The sequence below is a fragment of the Schistocerca gregaria genome, chromosome 2 (assembly GCF_023897955.1).
Source record: "Schistocerca gregaria isolate iqSchGreg1 chromosome 2, iqSchGreg1.2, whole genome shotgun sequence".
NCBI lineage: Eukaryota > Metazoa > Arthropoda > Insecta > Orthoptera > Acrididae > Schistocerca > Schistocerca gregaria.
Window position 1 is genome coordinate 952,382,842 of NC_064921.1, and position 22,459 is coordinate 952,405,300.

General features: G+C 38.9%; 1 protein-coding gene across 1 annotated transcript in view; it reads right to left on the reverse strand.

Annotated features, from left to right (window-relative positions):
* The window catches only part of LOC126335423 (transcription initiation factor TFIID subunit 7-like), a 47,581-nt gene that overhangs the window by 17,299 nt on the left and 7,823 nt on the right, over nt 1–22,459 (reverse strand). The window contains exons 2-5 of the mRNA XM_049998699.1: nt 19,460–19,591; nt 14,540–14,620; nt 14,078–14,459; nt 1,460–1,596 (exon numbers count right to left, since the gene is read on the reverse strand). Coding sequence (XP_049854656.1) covers nt 1,460–1,596; nt 14,078–14,459; nt 14,540–14,620; nt 19,460–19,591 — 732 coding nt within the window. The remainder of the gene's footprint in view (nt 1–1,459; nt 1,597–14,077; nt 14,460–14,539; nt 14,621–19,459; nt 19,592–22,459) is intronic.

Here is a 22,459-nt window from a genome sequence, read left to right on the forward strand (position 1 = left end):
AATGATCCAAATCTGCTAGACTTGCTTAACTGTTAGAGACAATTCCTGGTTGTCAGATTTTGTCCCCCACAGTTTATGTAGAGAAGTTTTGGCAGGATGCAGCACTTTCCAGAAGAGTGCTATTATCGAAGACACGAAATAACTAATGGATATGCCTTTATGCTGCTCCCAACAATGATAGGGAAAAGGGCCTGTATATTTAAAATAATTTCACAGTTTCTTGGACCTTGCAAAATCTAGAAGTCCGCCAGGATCACAACTAGATGTAGGAAGCATGCTGTGGAGCCTGGGGAGGGGAGGGGAGGAGAGAGGGGACGGCTGAGGAGATGTTTAAGAGTTACATATTTCAAGTTGGGAATGAGGGACCCACAGTGATTGATGAAGTTACTGTGAAAAAAAAAAAATGAAAATGGTAGCTAATGGGAGGTTGTGTTTGAGGAGAGTGTTTCATTTGGCAAGGAGTAATTAAAACTAATAAATGACATTTGTTTGTATGGAAATTGAGGTATTGTGTTTTTGAGTGATTTCTGACCTATTTACTTCGAACTATGTTGCTGCTTTATCTTTCTGGACATTCACCAGCTGCAACATAGCTGTGAATACAAACAGTGATCCAGGTACTGTCACATGTGCCGCCCCCCCCCCCCCCCCAGTCTTATCACAACATACATGGTGTAGAACAGACCTGAAGATGGTATTCGTGAAAATTGTCATTGTTGAAGGATTTTATATAGTGAACAAAGACAGAAATAATAATAATAAAAAAAAAAAACATTTCTGGGCACTAGTTGCATAAGCTCCAAGGGACTATTTGGACCAGAGTGCAGTATTAGCAGCACGAATTAACCGGTCCAATGGCTGGATATTGCAACCTTTCTGAATGGAGTTAAATTTTTACATGGCATTTACAGTTGGTGTTGGAATATTGATGTGCTGGAATAGTGACAATATGAAGTCAGTTTTGCTGGCTAGATCAAGACTGGTAACTGTTTGGAAAGTGTAACAGTGCATGAATTAATCTGAGTCTAGAGATACACCTTTGCTGGATAATCGAATATGCTGCACAGGACTATGAGAACATGGATTATGGCTACAGCCATGAGTGGTATTTTGTGTGATGCCATAATACCTCTGAGGACAAGTAAGCAGAACAGATATCAGGGGCAGCTGTTAATTACCAATGCACTCTACATCTGAGGGACTAGGTGAGGAAATGCTGTGATTCCACCTTTATAGCAAGAGGTTGACAAAACATAAAATGTGAAAGAAATATACAAGAAATTTCAACTTCAATGACAGTGAGGAAGAGAATGATGACAGTTACAGAAGCAACTGTGCACTGCAAAAATAAGTTACAAATTCAAATGTTCCTTTGGATTACATCAATTCATGACATTAACACTAGATTATTATTATTATTATTATTATTATTATTATTATTATTATTATTATTATTTACCTGCAATGATGTAGAATCAGACATATGACTGTCATCAGCAGAAGGTCTACTTGTCTCTTCTTCAAATTCTGTGACATTTATTTTTGTTTCTTCCTCTTCTGAGTCACTCACAGCCTCACCAAATATTTCATGCTCAGCTAGGGCAAAAAAGGTAATTACAGAAAATTCCTGAATTCTATAGCATTATGATGGGAATCTACAAAGTTCAATCACTGAAATGCAGATCTGTCGGGTGACATGCACTTTTGCAAACATAAATTGTTACACAAAACCAATCCCAAAGCACTTACATATTTTTTCTGACATGTTTTCTAGATGGAGACACTGAAACATGTGACTAAATGACTACTGATAGCAAAAATCATTTCCCATCATAATTTTTCGTATACCATACAATATTAACAAATAATGCAGCTTTGTTCAAACTATTTCAATATGCAAAATTTTATCTAAAGTAAGTAAAGCCATCACCAATCTAAAGATTGTTTTGAACACCACTGGTCCTGTTGGAAGTGATATGCCTTTGCCTTCCTCCAATTTTTGAGCCGATTTCATCAGCTAGTTAGGGGGGAACCTACAGTTTAACATAGTTCAAATGGCTCAAAGCACCATGGGACTTAACATTTGAGGTCATCAGTTCCCTAGACTTAGAGCTACTTAAACCTAACTAACCTAAGGACATCACACAGATCGATGCCCAAGGCAGGATTCGAACCTGTGACCGTAGCAGCAGTGTGGTTCCAGACTGAAGCACCTAGAACTGCTCCACTACAGCAGCCGGTGTTTAACATAGATTCTGAACCACAGTTTACTCTCAATTTTTCACATCAACAAACACTGCCAGAGGTGAAAGAAGTAACTGGCAGATAAAAATTCTAGGACTGATTGAGGGTCAAACCAGAGATCTTTGCACTTGTAGTCTGGCGCTTTACCACTGAGCAACTCAAATCCTATCTACTGAAAAAGTAAGTTCTTGTGCTCCGCAATATAAAAAAAAAAAAAAAAAAAAAAACCAGTCACCTTTCACTCCTATTAACATCCATTTAAAAGATGATAAACTGAAGGATTAGATACTAAATTTTGCCTGTCAAGGTTGTTTTTCATAAAATGTACTGCAGTTCCTCTTTTTTAACTGTAGCACAGATGCAAGACAGACAGGTACTCTCTCTACTGAGGGAAAACCACTGGTTTGCTTAACTTCTTGCACAGTTTATCGCAGATCCACACTGACCTACCAGAGAGAATTCATGAGACCCAGAAGGATATACAGAGCAGTGCCAACATTGGTGCTGAATTTATTGTCAATTGGAAAGCCTTCAAAACAGTTCTGCACTGCGACCTACAAAACAAACTATGTCTTTGTGGATCACGTGATTAGGTATGTATCTGGACTGAAGTTCCCAATCAAAGAACAGTCAATACATGGTTATGTGAAGACACTGTCAGAAAAAGTAGTAAAAGTGACCACAAGTGTGATAAGACTTGTTACTATTCACAATAATCATTACATAAATGGTGTAATACTTAACTAGCTCTCTACTGTAGTTTATAAACAATCCAACTGCAACAAGTAAATCACAAAATCTGCAAACTGTTGCAAATGCAGAGATATCTACAACTGATCAAATCTTAATGCAAAGACCGGCAACTGATCTCCAGAAATAAACATAATGAACTACAGAAAGTGAGCTGAAACAAATGACATCATTTTACTGCATGAATAAGAGATAATCATTGGAACTGATTACAACTGTAAATGTATACATCCAGAACAAATTAGAATGGAACACTCACAAGTTGATGTGAAGGCAGATTGAGGACAGAGATTCAGTTGGAAGAGTGCCTCGCGAAGTTCCTATTTTGAATATTGTCCATCAGCGTAGAATCCTTACCAAACTGTATTGAGGAGGTGTGGGGTAAATTAAAGAAGAATTATACGAGGGTCGGGCAAAAAGTAATGCCTCCCATTTTTTTTCTACTTAAAAAAATTAAGTTAAGTGAAAAATTTGAATTTGGCGCCATTCCTCAAACCTCCTCCTGCAATCCACTGCAGTAGTAACTTTCTGTGTCAACAGGTGGCAGCACAGCAGAAGTTTGTAAGATGGCCGACATCGATGTTCGTTTGAGACAGCGTTGTGTGATTGAATTCTTGAATGCAGAAGGTGAAACGCCCATACGCATTCATGAAAGACTGAAGAAGGTGTATGGTGTTGTGACAGTGGATGTCAGCACTGTTAGACGATGGGTTCGTCGTTGTAAGGAAGCTGAAGGGCAAACACCGTTGACTGACGAAAAGCGGAGCGGCAGGCCGGTGAGTGCAGTGACTCCACACAACATTCAGCAAGTTGATGACATCATTCGTGGTGACCGTCAGGTGACTGCAGATGAAGTGTGTCGCATTATTTCTCTTAGTAAAGGCAGTGTGATCACGATTATTAAACAATTGGGGTACTCAAAAGTTTGTGCACGGTGGGTTCCAAGAATGTTAACCGATCAGAATAAAGAGGCAAGGAAAACAATAGCCTCCCAACACTTGCAGCGCTTCCGTTTGGAGGGAGATGAGTTTCTGAAAAAAATTGTGACCGGGGAAGAAACATGGGTGCATTTTTTTGAACCCGAATCAAAGAGGCAGTCAATGGAGTGGCGTCACACAAGCTCGCCGAGGAAGAAAAAATTCAAAACTGTGCGATCGGCAGGGAAATTTATGGCAACAGTTTTCTGGGATACAGAGGGTGTGATTCTGGTTGATTTTTTGGAGCAGGGATGCGCAATAAATTCTGTTCAATACGTCACAACCCTCAAAAAACTTAAAGCACGTCTTCAGCGAGTTCGCCCAACAAAATCAATGGCAGATGTTCTTCTTTTGCATGACAATGCAAGACCACACACCAGTCATCACACCTCTGACGAGATTGTCAAAATTGGATGGGAAGTTTTGCCTCATCCCCCATACAGCCCTGACCTGGCACCATCAGACTTCCATCTGTTCGGGCCACTAAAAGAAGCTCATCGTGGGATTCATTTTGAAGATGAGGAGGCCGTCAAAACATCCGTGCGTCAATGGCTTAGGAAGCAGAGCTGTGATTTTTACCGTGCTGGGATACATGCCCTTGTTCAAAGATGGACCAAAACTGTAGGGATGGGCGGAGATTACATTGAAAAATGACAAAATGATCCTCAATGTTGTGGTTTTCAACCTATGTAATTGTATTTAAATTTCCTGACAATTAAACGTAGAAAAAAAAATAGGAGGCATTACTTTTTGACTGACCCTCGTACAATTTGTCACGTGTTTATTGGGCCAGCACGAGTCTGTTCTAAATAATCATCAGTTCCAGTGTTGGGAACTACAGGAAAGATAATGAATTTTAAGAGTAAACCTGTGTGTCATTCACAGAAAGCAATCAACTACTTGTTTAAAACCACAATAGGATTTCTTACCTTTTGAAAGCTATAACAGATTTACTTAACTGTTGAATTTGTAATTATTAAATGCTTATTTCAATGTACACCAGAATATTGTGATTCAGCTGAAGCAAACCCATTCCTCATTAGCCACTACTCAGAGATCCAAAGGGTTTCCCCTCTCCCTTCCAACAGGCTCCTTGCTAAAGTAATCATACACCACAGTTACCCAAGGCTGCTGGTTAGTAAGGGCCACAGCAGGTTATCACAAAATGAAAGTTATCATCAAAAGGAGAAAGGTATGTATCTGTTCTGTGATATTCTAAAGAAAAAGATAAGCCAAGGTGATAGTATAAAAACTGAAAACAGCATTGCCCTAATATGGGTGTTCAGTTAGACAATATCACATTGCTTGCTAACGTAACAGTTTATGATGCCAGAAACGTATTTGGTGAACAACTCATGCAGCCAATTATATCTTTGTTTGTGTGTTTGTTGGGCAATGATAATCTGACACTTAACATAGCTGAAACAAGGTTTAACGCAAAAATGATACACTTGAAATATAAATTAAGATGTAGTTAACAGGGCAGTTGGGAACTGATAACGTTGGTATTAAGTGCCATACACACACACACACACACACACACACACACACACACACACACACACAGGGCAGTCCAAGTGTTAAATAGATTGCTGGCCATTCCCACTGCAACACTGTGAAGGCAGCATGCAACAAACGTCAAACTGGCATGTACTGAACTATCTGCTTCCGCATGTAAATGATCAGCATTTCAGCACAGCTACACATAGCAGATGGGAGTAATGCCATCTACATCCCATATATGACTCAGAAATAACATTCAAATGGTTTCTGTGAGAAGAGAACCATTAACCAGCAGATGTCAGAATTCTCTAACGGCAGGATTGTGATCTACTGAGAGCCAGTAATATAACTGGATACATAAAAAAAATCCACTCAGCAAGCGGTGGCAGGAGCAAAGACATAAAAAAAAATTTTTACGAAAGGTGCAAGCTTTTGGAGGCAGTGGCTCCTTCTGGCAGAACGGTTGAAGAGGGATGGAGGATAATGACTGATGAGGTATAGGAAATGGGGAAAATTATGGTAAAGTCACCCAAAACCTCAAATCAGAGGAGACTTACAGGACAGGTTGAGAAAGAAAGACTATTGTTGGGGACTGCACCGAACGAGATTTGCATCAGCCATGTCAACTGGCAAAATATACACTATCAAAGGGAGAACCACCTGTGAAACGACACATCATACACCAGCTGTTAAGTAAACACATTGTCGCATAGTATGCTCTATAACAAGACAGCTGTGACCTTGGTGCCTGTTTCACCACACATGCCATACAGGGTCCCCCCCCCCCCTCCCAACACCAGTTTATCAGAATTCCACCGGTAGATATTGGTGTTAAAACACGTCCTTGGTTCTCGCCGTCCAACTGGCATTAAATTACTTTAATTTCTTTGGACCTAGTGTTGGTAACTATTGCTTTCTTCACTCCCTTTTACTTTTCTATATCTTTTACTTGCTGACCTGTCTATTTTTCCATACCCCCTACATCCACCACATATAACCTACTTACAAGCAGAGGTCCCCCATGGTGCGAATGACTTTTTGAAAATATCTATATGGTGATGTAGGTTAAGAATCCTGGAATCACATATTGCAGCCATTCATCCTGATGTACCCACATTTGCGAGTAACTGATATATATATATATATATATATATATATATATATATATATATATATATATATATATATATATATATATTAAAAACAAAGATTCCAAGACCTACCAAGCGGGAAAGCACCGGCAGACAGGCACAATGAACAAAACACACACACACACACACACACACACACACACACACACACACACACACACTTTCCCGCTTGGTGGGTCTTGGAATCTTTGTTTTTAATATATTTTTCCCATGTGGAAGTTTCTTTCTGTTTATATATATAGATCCTTCTTGCTGTCAGCGATTACTTTGTAATTTTTTTGTTCTTGTGCCTGTCTGCCGGTGTTTTCCCGCTTGGTATATATATATATATATATATATATATAAAACAGAAAGAAACTTCCACATGGGAAAAATATATTAAAAACAAAGATTCCAAGACTTACCAAGCGGGAAAGCGCCGGCAGACAGGCACATGAACAAAACACACAAACACACACACAGAATTACGAGCTTTCGCAACTGGCAGTTGCTTCGTCAGGAAAGAGGGAAGGAGAGGGAAAAATGAAAGGATGTGGGTTTTAAGGGAGAGGGTAAGGAGTCATTCCAATCCCGGGAGCGGAAAGACTTCCCTTAGGGGAAAAAAAGGACAGGTGTACACTCGCACACACACACACACACATATCCAACCGCACATACACAGACACAAGCAGACATGTGTGTGTGTGTGTGTGTGTGTGTGTGTGTGTGTGTGTGTGTGTGTGCGCGAGTGTACACCTGTCCTTTTTTTCCCCTAAGGGAAGTCTTTCCGCTCCCGGGATTGGAATGACTCCTTACCCTCTCCCTTAAAACCCACATCCTTTCATTTTTCCCTCTCCTTCCCTCTTTCCTGACGAAGCAACTGCCAGTTGCGAAAGCTCGTAATTCTGTGTGTGTGTTTGTGTGTTTTGTTCATGTGCCTGTCTGCCGGCGCTTTCCCGCTTGGTAAGTCTTGGAATCTTTGTTTATATATATATATATATATATATATATATATATATATATATATATACCAAAGTTTCACTTTGTATTCATCTTCCATTTTTCCGTAATCTACCATACATTTTATCCTGCCTAATTATACTCAATAATACGTAATTTACTTCCAAACCATAACCTAAAATTTTCAACGCTTTTAACATAACCGCTGCTATAAAATCCATTGTTCCAAGTTTACAAACATTTCGTGTAAACTCGTGAATACTATTTCACAGCTTCAGTTCCTTTCACCCATTACACAACCATCTCAGTTTTTTTCCAACAACTTCCGTTTTATTTCCATTCCCGTTTTCCCCACAAAACCGATCATTTTTTAGCAGCTTCCTACAGGTTTACACGTTATTATTTCTTCATCAAACAATTGTTAGCCTCATTATCATAACCTACCAGTACATAACCAGTCCTTTGAGTACATTTACACACATATTCTTCGAGATTTTATTAGAAAATTTTTTTCGAATTTTATTTTTTCGCAAATTATTTTTTCGAAACTTTTTTCGAAAAATTTTTTTTTCGAAATTTTCTTGAATTTCCCCACCCTTTAACGTGATCTGGAGACAACATAACTATCCAACCTTTGCACCCATTGTTGTTCACCAACCTAAGTTCAGCACATGATCAACATAGCTCATCTCAAACAACACTTTTTCGACTTTTTTCACACCTTTATCTCTCCCTATATAAATCTCTCTTTACTTTCACTTTAACCTCACATTACCCTTTCCACCTACTAATACCATGTCAACCTCACAACATCCCTACAACGACCCCATTAAATTTTATTTACATTCCCTCCGCAAACATGCCTTCACCCTAGCCAGATTACGCTCCCATATTTTATTTACTCAGGCTTGTCTGACATTTGGCATTACTCCCAAAGGCCTCACACTTAAAGTTCCCATCTCTGGCTGCAATCCTTCTTTCCATCAGTCCTTATACCAGTTCCAAACAGCACAATCCATAGCCCTCACCCGCCTAATCCCTCACCTATACATCGACTCGGCCAATGAACACACCCGTCAACTCCTATCCCAAATCAAAGTCCTCAATCTTTCCTCTCCCACATCCACACCGGCTGTACATAGCATCCTCCTACAGGCCAACCGCAAATTAGAACAACATGCCACCCTCCACCTCAAAAAACTATCCAATCTCCTGGTTTCCCACCTCCGGAAAGGCAACTCACTCACCCTCCACAACCTTTCCAACAAACCTCAACCTCCTCTCATTGCACACAGACCCAGTCTCTCCCATCTACTCAATCCCCCACTTCCAGCTCCACTCCCCCCAACACCTCAAAATTCTAGTCAACACAATCTGGTACCACAACACCCCAATTCAGTAGTTAACCTTTCCTCCAAACCCCTCTCCCAATCCGAAACCTCTGTCCTATCCAAAGGCCTCACCTTCAGCCCCACTCCCAGGTTCAACCAAACTGCCCTTGTCAAGGATTTACTGTCCTACACTCGTAGTCTCTGCTGGAAATATCACTTTGCCACGAAGAAAAACAATCCTGATCCCACTCCTAATGATCCAACTCCCCAAGACACTATCCAAATTGAACCCTGCCTGCAACAGTTCCGTCCTCCATCACAGCGGGACCCACCTCCTCTTCCTCAAAATCACCCTCTCCAAACCTTCCAGGAATTTCTCACTTCCAGCCTTGCCTCTCAATCTTTCTTGAAAAACCTTAATCCTACTCCCAACATCACCACAGCCGAATCCCAGGCTATCCGTGATCTGAAAGCTGACCGATCCATCATCATTCTTCCGGCTGACAAGGGTTCCACGACCGTGGTACTTGATCGTTGGGAGTATATGGCTGAGGGACTGCGTCAGCTTTCAGACAACTCTACATACAAAGTTTGCCGAGGTAATCCCATTCCTGATGTCCAGGCGGAGCTTCAAGGAATCCTCAGAACCTTAGGCCACCTACAAAACCTTTCACCTGACTCCATCAAACTCCTCACCCCACCGACACCTCGCACTCCTACCTTCTACCTACTTCCTAAAATTCACAAACCCAATCATCCTGGCCGCCCCATTGTAGCTGGTTACCAAGCCCCCACAGAACGTATCTCTGCCTACGTAGATCAACACCTTCAACCCATTACATGCAGTCTCCCATCCTTCATCAAAGACACCAATCACTTTCTCGAACGCCTGGAATCCGTACCCAGTCTGTTACCCCTGGAAACCATCCTTGTAACCATTGATGCCACTTCCCTATACACGAATATCCCGCACGTCCAGGGCCTCGCTGCAATGGAGCACTTCCTTTCACGCCGATCACCTGCCACCCTACCTAAAACCTCTTTCCTCGTCACCTTAGCCAGCTTCATCCTGACCCACAACTTCTGCACTTTTGAAGGCCAGACATACCAACAATTAAAAGGAACAGCCATGGGTACCAGGATGGCCCCCTCGTATGCCAACCTATTTATGGGTTGCTTAGAGGAAGCCTTCTTGGTTACCCAAGCCTGCCAACCCAAAGTTTGGTACAGATTTATTGATGACATCTTCATGATCTGGACTCACAGTGAAGAACAACTCCAGAATTTCCTCTCCAACCTCAACTCCTTTGGTTCCATCAGATTCACCTGGTCCTACTCCAAATCCCATGCCACTTTCCTAGACGTTGACCTCCATCTGTCCAATGGCCAGCTGCACACATCCGTCCACATCAAACCCACCAACAAGCAACAGTACCTCCATTATGACAGCTGCCACCCATTCCATATCAAACGGTCCCATCCCTACAGCCTAGGCCTTCGTGGCAAACGAATCTGCTCCAGTCCTGAATCCCTCGACCATTACACCAACAACCTGAAAACAGCTTTCGCATCCCGCAACTACCCTCCCAACCTGGTACAGAAGCAAATAACCAGAGCCACTTCCTCATCCCCTCAAACCCAGAACCTCTCACAGAAGAACCCCAAAAGTGCCCCACTTGTGACAGAATACTTCCCGGGACTGGATCAGACCTTGAATGTGGCTCTCCAGCAGGGATACGACTTCCTAAAATCCTGCCCCGAAATGAGATCCATCCTTCATGAAATCCTCCCCACTCCACCAAGAGTGTCTTTCCGCCGTCCACCTAACCTTCGTAACCTCTTGGTTCATCCCTATGAAATCCCCAAACCACCTTCCCTACCCTCTGGCTCCTACCCTTGCAACCGCCCCCGGTGTAAAACCTGTCCTATGCACCCTCCCACCACCACCTACTCCAGTCCTGTAACCCGGAAGGTGTACACGATCAAAGGGAGAGCCACATGTGAAAGCACCCACGTGATTTACCAACTGACCTGCCTGCACTGTGACGCTTTCTATGTGGGAATGACCAGCAACAAACTGTCCATTCGCATGAATGGACACAGGCAGACAGTGTTTGTTGGTAATGAGGATCACCCTGTGGCTAAACATGCCTTGATGCACGGCCAGCACATCTTGGCACAGTGTCACACCGTCCGAGTTATCTGGATACTTCCCACCAACACCAACCTATCCGAACTCCGGAGATGGGAACTCGCCCTTCAGTATATCCTCTCTTCTCCATATCCGCCAGGCCTCAACCTCTGCTAATTTCAAGTTGCCGCCGCTCATACCTCACCTGTCTTTCAACAACTTCTTTGCCTCTGTACTTCCGCCTCGACTGACATCTCTGCCCTTACTCTTTGCCTTTTAAATATGTCTGCTTGTGTCTGTGTATGTGCGGATGGATGTGTGTGTGTGTGTGTGTGTGTGTGTGTGTGTGTGTGTGTGTGTGTGTGTGTGTGTGTACACCTGTCCTTTTTTTCCCCTAAGGGAAGTCTTTCCGCTCCCGGGATTGGAATGACTCCTTACCCTCTCCCTTAAAACCCACATCCTTTCATTTTTCCCTCTCCTTCCCTCTTTCCTGACGAAGCAACTGCCAGTTGCGAAAGCTCGTAATTCTGTGTGTGTGTTTGTGTGTTTTGTTCATGTGCCTGTCTGCCGGCGCTTTCCCGCTTGGTAAGTCTTGGAATCTTTGTTTATATATATATATATCAATCAGAATTTTGTGTGACACTCAATACTGTTAAAAAGTTGCACAGTATATTGCAGATGTGTGATGTGATGGCTAGGATAACGGCTTTCCATGCACCAAGGTGTTAGGTTTAAATCTCATCAGGTGCATGAGGTTTTTTTCTGTATTTTGAAATCATTGTTGAAATGACTTCGATCATCCTTTTTATCCGGTTAAATGATTTAAATGTAATTTTTTAATTCCATTCCTTTGTCAGATACTTTTAATCATAATATCAACTTCTTTTTTTGCTCTCATTTTTCTTTCTATTATTCTTTCTCCACTTGAAGTCTTTGTTCATGTTTTTAATTAATTTTATGTATTAATTTCTTTTGTTTTATTGCCCCGTTTTTTTTTTGTCCATGTTATTTTGTTCATTATATCTATTTCTCATCTTTGCTTGAATTTCATTCTACTCATAAACCCGCCTTTCATTTAAACTTTAATCAATGTTATTTTGTCCCTACTGCAATAGGTATTTAGGATTCTTTTAAATGTTTGTATATTAATTACCATGGGGAAAAAAACTGCACACTTGGTATTGAAACACATTATCAAACCACTGCACAGATATAAACAGATTATTTCATCTTTTCTTTTTAAACTGATAGATTGGAATTTTCAAATATTTGAATATTATAATAGATAAATATAATTAAATTCATCTTCACAAAAATTCCAATAGGAAAATGAATGTATAAAAGACTGAAACAAACGGAAAAGTTCATATGATGATTTAAGTGATATGACAAAGGAATAGAATAAAAAATCGCATTTAAACCAATTAATTGAATAAAAATAATGATCAAAGTAATTTTGATAAAGATTAAAAAATTAACAAAAAGTTTGCACACCTGGCAAGACTCAAACCCACAACCTCCTGCATGAGACATTGTTATCCTATCCATTACACCACACAACCAGGCTATATAACAGACCTTTTTTAACACTATTGAGTGTCACACAAAACATGGATTTTTTTTTTCATCAATTACTTGCAAATGAGAGCCCAACAGGGTGACTGACTGCAGTGTGTGATACCTCAGATCTTAACCAGAATCACCGTACAGATAGTTTCAAAAAGTCAATTGCACATTTGGGAACCTCTCCTTGTTATCTTTCTGCATGATGTTTGGTCAGTAATCTGTGCTTTGCTTATTACCTTATCTTTCACCTTAAGCTCTCAGGTCTTTAAATCTCAACTGGTGCAGTCCCCAACAATGTGGTTCCTTTACATCTCATCCAGTACGTCTTCCCTGACCCAGGGTCCTAGGCAACTTTCCTGTAATTCTCCGCATTTCCTAAACCTCATTAGTCCTTTTTTCCCTCATCCCTATTGTTTTCCCTTCAACTCTCTTGCCAGAAGAAAAAGCTCCTGGCTCCAAAAGCTTGCACATTTCCTTAAATCTTAAATGTGTTAACTCCTGCTGTCACCTGGTGAATAGATTTTTTTAAATCTATCTAATTATATAATATTTTCAAAAACTGGTTATTTTCATTGGTATATTGGTCACTGCAGCTATGGCTTAACATACTGCAATACTGCTGACTGTATTGGTCAGGATACCACAAGAGTCATGTGAATATGGAAATGATGGATTTAGGTGCATGCAGGACCTCAATGGCTACTATATGACATATGCTTGATAAGTTAAGTTTTATTATTTTCTATCCTTCTTGATGCTGAAATTCTTATGGCCAGCAGTGTATATGCACGGAATCTTCTCAAGAAAGTAGCAGAACTGGAAGCAAACGCCAAAACATTTCTAAAGTTATACAGCAATTCCTAACAATAATATAATGCTTATTTTATGACAATGATCAGTCTTACATTCATCCGAGGGAGGGGCAGGTCATCCAGACCTCAAGAGGAAAGAGGCCTACCTACTGGGAGGACAAGAAAAGAACAAAAGAAAACAGTAAATTTTGGAACTACTTGATAAATTGCCTGACTAATTACCCTAAGCTTTATTCTTTTGTACTTTTTCTCAGGAGAAGAGAATAGTACAAATAGCAAGTCTAATACTCTAATTAGTTTCCGTTCAAAGAAGAATACAGCACAGTGTAACCACCATTATCAAATACTTGCTTTGCCTGGTTGAGATACTGCATGAACCTCTCAGTCACATCATATCATCAAAATGAAACAAACGGATGACTAAAGTAACATACAAAAAACAACATAATTAAAGCATAATGAAGAACAACCTCATGGGAAAAAAAGAAAAAACAACTGGTAATTAGGTGAAAATGCTATTTGGAAACTACAAGAATACTCCGCAGCAAAATGTAAATGACAACAGGAATACAAGCAATTTAAAGACTCAAGAATATAGATACAACTGACATTAATCTATGTTCAACTTGTGACAGATGATAAAGCAAAGAGTTAGAAGTATTTAATGTCTTACCTACATCCACACTGTGAGGGTTGCTTGTTTCTATTGAAGTATCAACATTTCTTGTTGGACCAGTTTCACTGTTTTCATCTATATTTGAAAATGGTTTAATAACTTTTGCTTTGTCATCATCACAAATCACTTCCCACTTCACAGAAACTGCCTCATTATCAACACGCAGCAGACGTTTCACCTCTTTTTCAATTTCTGGAGCTTCAACATACTTTTTTTTAAGTGTTTTACGAAAACGACGCTTCCTAACATTTTTAAGTGGTGGGGTTATCCCGTGTGGCCACAGAAACTTTTTGTCAACTTTATTTGGATCCTTCTTTTTTGTTTTGACGGGACCCTCTTCCTCTGGAGTCTGATCATCTTCTTCCTTACAAATTAATATCTATGAAACAAATGAGGAGCAACATATTATCCACATGAGTAAGGCACAGCAACAAGAGATACATTTAATTTAAAATTTACCTGGCATATGTCAGCAGTCTTATAAAAGCTCTTGTTGTCAATGGTTTTCAGTGACTCCACTATGGATGGCAAATCCATTATCTATATCCACATAAAAAAAAGAAAAAAATCAGAGGAAAACGGGAGTACTATGCATATTTTGTTAGTACTCTAAAGCAAAAATCCAATTATAAATGAAAAGACAAGTTATGCTATCAATGCCAGTTAGTTTGATAGGACCAGGCGACCATCTACAATGTTGCACATTTTACAAGCTGACAACAAACAATGTAAAATTATGAATAACAACAGATTATGATAACTGTCAAATGAATGAAGATAGGATATTGATAGTAAATACCTCAATCAATACTTTAAAAACCTAATGAATACTTTAACACTGTCACAAGACAATCACACAAACCAAAGTCATAAAAAGATGATGTACACCTATATGTACCATATTTTACTGACTATAAGACCCTACAGACTATAAGCTGCACCTTAATTTTCAAGCAAATTTTTTTTACATAACAGTTTTATCACTTTTATTATTGGATTGCAAAGCCAGACTACAAAAAATTCTTAGGTTATAAAATCATCTCTTAAAACCCCTGAAAATTGTTATCTGAACTTTCATCATCTTCTTCTTCTTCTTCTTCTTCTTCTTCATCAATGTCCACTTCATATACAAGACGGTCTTCACTGCCATCAACAGTGTTACTTACACTGCACTTCTTGAAAGATTTAACAATAATGTCTTTTTTCACTCTAGGCCATGACTGTTTTATCCACTGACACACTTGGTTGATTGTAGGTCATTTTAAAGCTCTCTTCAGCATGAATTCACATTGTGTTACATCAACAATCCATTTGTTCTATTCCTCTGTCATATACACTTTAAATGGTTAATTTATTGAGACGACAAGAGTTGCAATTGTGAAATGTCCTCCCAGAATAACACTAAGCTCTGTATTTCTCTGTCTCAATTCCTCTTTCACAGAATTTTTCAAATGACTGCTAAACTGATCTAGCACAAGATTAGAACTCTTCTTCAACGAAGCACCTTTCCTTCTCTCCCAGAGTCTGACAATTCATAATTTCATACCAGCATGGTCCATTCAGCCCTTGTCATATATATGAACAACAACATCGGGCGATATGTCAGAAGGTTTTGGCATTGTTTTGCACTTGAAAATGATCACTCAATTACGCTGAATTTTTTCCATGTCCACTGGTTGTTATAGTTACACTTCTAGCACCTTTCATGGCAACAGTTCTGTTATGCAGAACATCAAATGTCAGAGGTGATTTGCCCATTATTGCTATTTACAACGGTTTTTCGATGTGGAATAATAATGCAATGGAAAGACAATATCTTTTCTTCATACCCTTGTGGCATTTTCTGGGGTATTTTGGTCTTCGTTTGCTTGCTAAGTCCATGATGCTTCATAAACTTGTAGCACCAGCCAACTCCACCCCTAAAGTCTGTCAAGTTCCACTGCAGCGCTAGTTTACAAGTACGTATTTGAATCATTTTTGTATTAATTCCAATGCATTCCAATGCCATTTTGGTGATGTCCTTGAATCCATTTCAAATTTTCATCTTCAAATTTTGGCCACTTTGTACTGTCCTCTGTTTGCACATTAGTCTTCCTCATTTTTTTTTCAGTTCTTCGTTACTAGCCCATCAATCACAAAAAGTTTTTTCTGTTGGTGGAGGGCCAAAATGCCACTAAGCTGCTCTGTTACCATGTTCGTCTGCATATGCTATTACTTTCAATTTATAGCCTGCATCATATGTATACCTTTTACATTCCCAATTACAAAACCTACTACTAATAAAATTATTGCATTGTTACTGATAACACAAATCACTTTCAATTCTAATGCACTGGCACTGTATACTGCAATGAAGCTTCATAGGCTAGACAGTGTTGTGGGTTTGTGATGGCAAGGAGGGAGGAGACAGTGCTAACTAGCTTGTGAATCACTGCAACTTATGTCCGTTGCAGCAGTGCACTGCTGCTGCCAGTTGAATCTGATGTTGCCACATAGAAACAGATTTCCTGTGGCATTTAATATATGGCCACTTAAGTCTGGCAGCAATTTTAAATCAAACACTGAACTTTTTTACATTAATTTAGAGTATAAGCTGAATCTGAGTTTTGGAGGCAATTTTTCAAAAAGAAAAGTGTCTCTTATAGTCTGTAACATATGGTATACATTTTTTTTATTATTTAGAGTTCTTGTTTTAAAGAAGAAATTAATACAAAAAGTCACTTCCATTTCTTATGCGGCTACCCGCAAGTTTACATTAAAGGTGAGTGGTAATTTGCCTTCCCAATCAGACTTAAATAATAATTCTGAAAGCACACTATATACCAAAGCCTAGTACACGAAGTATAAATTGAATGTCACTATAAATTCCTTCACCAGGGTTCTAGAATAACCTAACATAACTATGTGCCTAACATTATGAAAGACATATGACAAAATTTGTATTATAATAATGGAAATTACAGGATAGAAACATGTGTTGAATGCAAAATTTACGATGGTCACATCATTAAGCTCAATTCATTGTAATTTAAATATAATAATGAAGTATGAAAGAAGGAAGTAATTTGAGTCACCAGAATTTGAAATGTTTCAGACATATACAATAAAGAGACACATCAGGTGACATACAAAGCTGCGCAGTTTTCTTTTTTTTTTTTAAGAAAAACAAGAAATGCACCACAAAGGAATTATCTGAATCAGCAGGCATGATACTTATAAACAAATGATTATAATTTTCAAAGAACTGGATGATTTATTCACGAGCTCCACAAACTGATTAAGTCAATAGCACGTTGGTCCACCTCTGGCCCTTATACAAGCAATTATTCAGCTTGGCACAGACATAGATTTGTTGGATGTCCTGCAGAGGAATGTTGGAGAAAATTCTGTCCTACTGGAAAGTTAGATCACCAAAATCCCAAGATGGTTGGAGAGCCCTGTCCATAATGTTCCACATGTTCTCAACTGGGGAGAGTTCTGGTGACTTTGCTGACCAAGACAGAATTTGGTAAACCCAAAGACAAGCAGTCAAGACTCGTCATATGTGGACAAGCATTATTTTGCTGAAATGTAAGGCCAGGATGGGTTGCCATTAAGGGCAACAAAACATACTGTACATCTGTGCTGTAAGGGTGTTGTGGATGTCAACCAAAGGGATCCTGCTATCAAAAGAAATGCTACCCTGGACCATTGCACCTGGTTGTTGGATTGTACAATGGACAACAGTCAGGTTGGTATAACACCACAGTCTGGGGCATCTCCAGATGCATCTTTGGCCTGGAATATCATGGACTGGAGCAGAACTGTCTTCAGCGATGAGTCCTGCTTCAAACTTTTTCCCGATGGTATCATCAAAAGTCTATTTGTATAAAAATTCCTGAAGGAGCAATTATCTGAAAAATATGGTATTTATAGTGCACATATACTGATGTAGCAACTGATTTAAGCTGTTGGTGTGGGGACAAGGCAAGGACTGTTATTACAAACATCTTCAACTCATCTTTAGCACTCTATGCACTAAAAAGTTTCCCTTCTTGTCACAATCACACGTATACGTACAAAACACTTTTTTAAATGGGCAGGCATAAACACCAATAAAATAAATAAATGTCATTTATCCATTAGATTTCTTTCTTTCTTTTTCTTTGGCACTTGAGCCCTTCAAAGACCCTCGCCTACACAACAATATGCCTGCACGCATCTCTGTTTTCTGCTTTTCCATAAGATCTCCATCTTGGTAAGGTCAGTCAAGAAACTGTCCAGCCATCTTGCTCCTGGTCAGCCTTTCCTTATGGACTGAGGGTTTTTTTTTTTTTTTTTTTTTTTTTAGGTCCTCTTGTACAAGCTACAATAATTCATGGTTGTATCTTACTCTCCAATGCCCTGCCTCTCTCACAAGCCCATATATATTTTTTTAATGCCCCCAGGCTGTATATATCTCCTTCTGTCATCATCCACATTTCCAACCAATATGTAACAACTGATCATATACGGGAATGGTACAATCTTAACTTTGTTGTTCTTGCAATTAGAGAATTCTTGAATACCTAGAAGTTTCCACAACAGGCACTACTTCTTGCTTGTATCCTTTCCCTAATATATTTTCTCATATTATTATTACTGGTTAAAAAGACACATACGTAATGGAAATAGCTGGCACCTTTAAAACATTGATTAATGGCCTTCATGTCATTTGGTGTTCTTCTAGCCTTTTAACTGGACATTGTGACATGTTTTGTCTTGTTTTTAATTTCAGTGAGTCCAATTTGTGTTCCTTCAGCTTCCATTACATCACATTTCTTTAAAGGTATTTACACCTCTTGCCAAAATTACTGTATCTTCTGCATATGCACATGCCTGACTGCATTTAATCATAATCATAACTGTAACTATCTCATATATTTTTTGCATCAGACTACGCAAATGCTAAGTCCTATATTTCAGCAAAGAGACATCACCCTGTTTCACTCCAGTTGTAAAGTTAACGTTCTTGGTCATTTAGTTATTCACGTTAATTCCTGTCTTTGTGTCCTTCCTTGTTGGTAGAACTAGTCTTCTTCATAGATAACAAATTATGTCAGTGCTTTGTACCCAAGTGCTTTGTATGCAAGTAATAATTCCATCAGCATGTACCTTGAGCCATGAAAACCGAGTCAATCCTGTTGACAAATCACGAGGCTTCGAATCTGGAATATTTAAATTAATATAAATAATGATACTTCCACTAGCAGATAATATATTGTTTGTAAGCACCTGCTTCTTTCATTTTTAGAAGACTATAATATTTTAATGTTCTGAATCTAAGTAAAGATAGATATTTACTGAACTCTATGCCAAGTTCTAAATTACATCTTGAATTTATAGCGCTCTATCACCTACCTTGGCAGGCATCAACCAATGGTCTACTCTAACTTCACCATATCTCATGTCATTTTCAAGCTTAATTGCAAGTCTGTCCTTAAGGTGAACAACCCCACTCCTAATAGCTTCACGTAGCACTTTTGCTGGTTCCTGGAACAGAATATGTTGAAAGTGAGATCACTGAAAATGATACTCAGTTTACAGAGAAAAGAATGAGAAGGTATACAAATTCATCATCTACAAAACATTTGTCACAACACTATCAATTATTTAAGAATTGTTCGCTATTGCTAATACAGTTGAGTGATGTCAATATTATCCTTAGAGAAGCGAGTCCGTCCCACTATCTCTCAACGTTTTCTAACAATCTATGATCATTTATTTAATACTTTACCACAAAAGTCAAGTAATTACTAAAATAAATAATATAATGCTAACTGTTGCAATACAAAAGCCCAATGAAAAAGGAACTAATACTTACGAAATGTAACCTCTGGTATACATTCCAGATCAAATTAAATGATCATACTACACATACTAATCCTTCTATCTCACACTTACAACTTCTGTGCATTGTTAAGAATGTGAGAAGAAAATAATAACAGAAAGAGAGAAGGTTTTCTGCTTCTGGGAGAACACAGCCTTGCTATCTTTCTGAGTTAAAAAAGGAAAGAAGAAGAAGAAGAAGAAGAAGAAGAAAGAAAGAAAGAAAGAAAGAAAGAAATGAACTCTGTATATTTCATGTGACTGTACAATAAATCAGAAGAGAGATGGAGCAACACATGAGTCCTACGAGAGCTTTAAATGATTCTTGGAAATTACCACAAAACATGATCAACTGCCAATTACATATTGCTAAATGTCTTTCACATTTGATAAGGAACCAGAATACAAGAAATTGCTGATGATGGGCATGCATCCAATTCTATACCGGCAATAAATAAATAAATAATATTATGAAAAGGATAGACTGCTACTCACCAGAAAGATAACATATTGAGTTGAACAGGCAGGCACGACATACGTAACAGTCTTTTTGTTGTGCCTGTCTGCAATTCAATATATCTTTAAGGTGAGTATAGGGATCTATCCAGGTTGACACTTCAACCTGAGTATTCCATTATTCAAATAATTAAATAAATAAGATTCTTTTGATGAACTACTATAAAAACTGTTTTTCAACAAACAGTGATGAGGAGGCATCTTGAATGATAGATTTTGTTTTTTTGCCGTATTCTAGCTTCCTATGTAGAAACAATATGAATTGTATTTCTCCTTGTTTTTCTACAGCAGTCTACAGTGTAATGTTGGTTTTTGTTGACTGTTGATTCTTTGAGGTTGAATCTTTTGCACCAGAGTTAACAACATGTTGTTGTTGTTGTTGTTGTTGTGGTCTTCAGTCCTGAGACTGGTTTGGTGCAGTTCTCCATGCTGCTCTATCCTGTGCAAGCCTCATCATCTCCGAGTAACTACTGCAACCTACATCCTTCTGAATCTGCTTAGTGTATTCATCTTTTGGTCTCCCTCTACGATTTTTACGCTCCACGCTTCCCTCCAATACTAAATCAGTGATCCCTTGATGCCTCAGAGCATGTCCTACCAACCGATCCCTTCTTCTAGTAAAGTTGTGCCACAAATTCCTCTTCTCCCCTATTCTATCCAGTACCACCTCATTAGGTACGTGATCTACCCATCTGATCTTCAGCAGTCTTCTGTAGCACCACATTTCAAAAGCTTCTATTCTCTTCCTGTCTAAACTATTTATTGTCCATATTTCACTTCCATACATGTCTACACTCCACACAAATACCCTCTGAAAAGACTTCCTGGCACTTAAATCTACACTCTATGTTAAAAAAATTTCTATTTTGCTCCCTGAATAGAAAAACTCATCTACTACTTTAACTGTCTCATTAACTAAACTAATTCCCTCAGCATCACCTTATTTAATTCAACTACATTCCATTATCCTCATTTTGCTTTTGTTGATGTCCATCTTATATGAAATGACCATCACAATAAAATAAGATAAATCAGGGCTTGCACAGAAAAAGTGCTCATTTTTCCCACACGCTGTTCGAGAGTGGAATGGTAGAGGCAGCTTGAATGAGGTTCATTGAACCCTCTGCCAGATGCTTAATTATGAACAGCAGAGTAATCGCGTATATTTAGAGGTATATCATCCTTTCAAGACACTGTCCATTCCATTCAACTGCTCTCCGAAGTCCTTTGCTGTCTCTGACTGAATTACAATGTCATCGGCAAACCTCAAAGCTTTTATTTCTTCTCCATGGATTTCAATTCCTACTCCAAATTTTCCTTTTGTTTCCTTTACTGCTTGCTCAATATACAAATTGAATAACAATGGGGATAGGCTACAACTTTGTGTTACTCCTTTCCCAACCACAGCTTCCTTTTCATGCCCCTCAACTCTTATAATTGTAGTCTGGTTTCTGTACAATTTATAATTAGCCTTTTGCTCCCTGTAAAGAAAGAAAGAGAGTATTCCAGGCAACATTGTCAATAGCTTTCTCTAAGTCTACAAATTCTAAAAACATAGGTTTGCCTTTCCTTAACCTACATTCTAGGATAAGTCAGAAGGGCCAGTGTTGCCTCACGTGTTCCAATACTTCTACAGAACCCAAACTGATCTTCCCCAAGGTCAGCTTCTACCAGTTTTTCCATTCGTCTGTAAAGAATTCGTATTAGTATTTTGCAGCCGTGACTTATTAAACTGATAGTTATGTATTTTTCACATCTGTTGACACCTGCTTTCTTTGGGTTTGGAATTATTATACTCTTCTTGAAGTCTGAAGGTATTTTGCCTATTTCATACATCTTGCTCACCAGATGGTAGAGTTTTGTCATAGCTGGCTCTCCCAAGACTATCAGTAGTTCTAATAGAATGTTGTTTACTCACAGAGTCTTTTTTTGACTCAAGCCTTTCAGTGCCCTGTCAAATTTTTCATTCAGTATTGTATCTCACATTTAATCTTCATCAACATTCTCCACCATTTC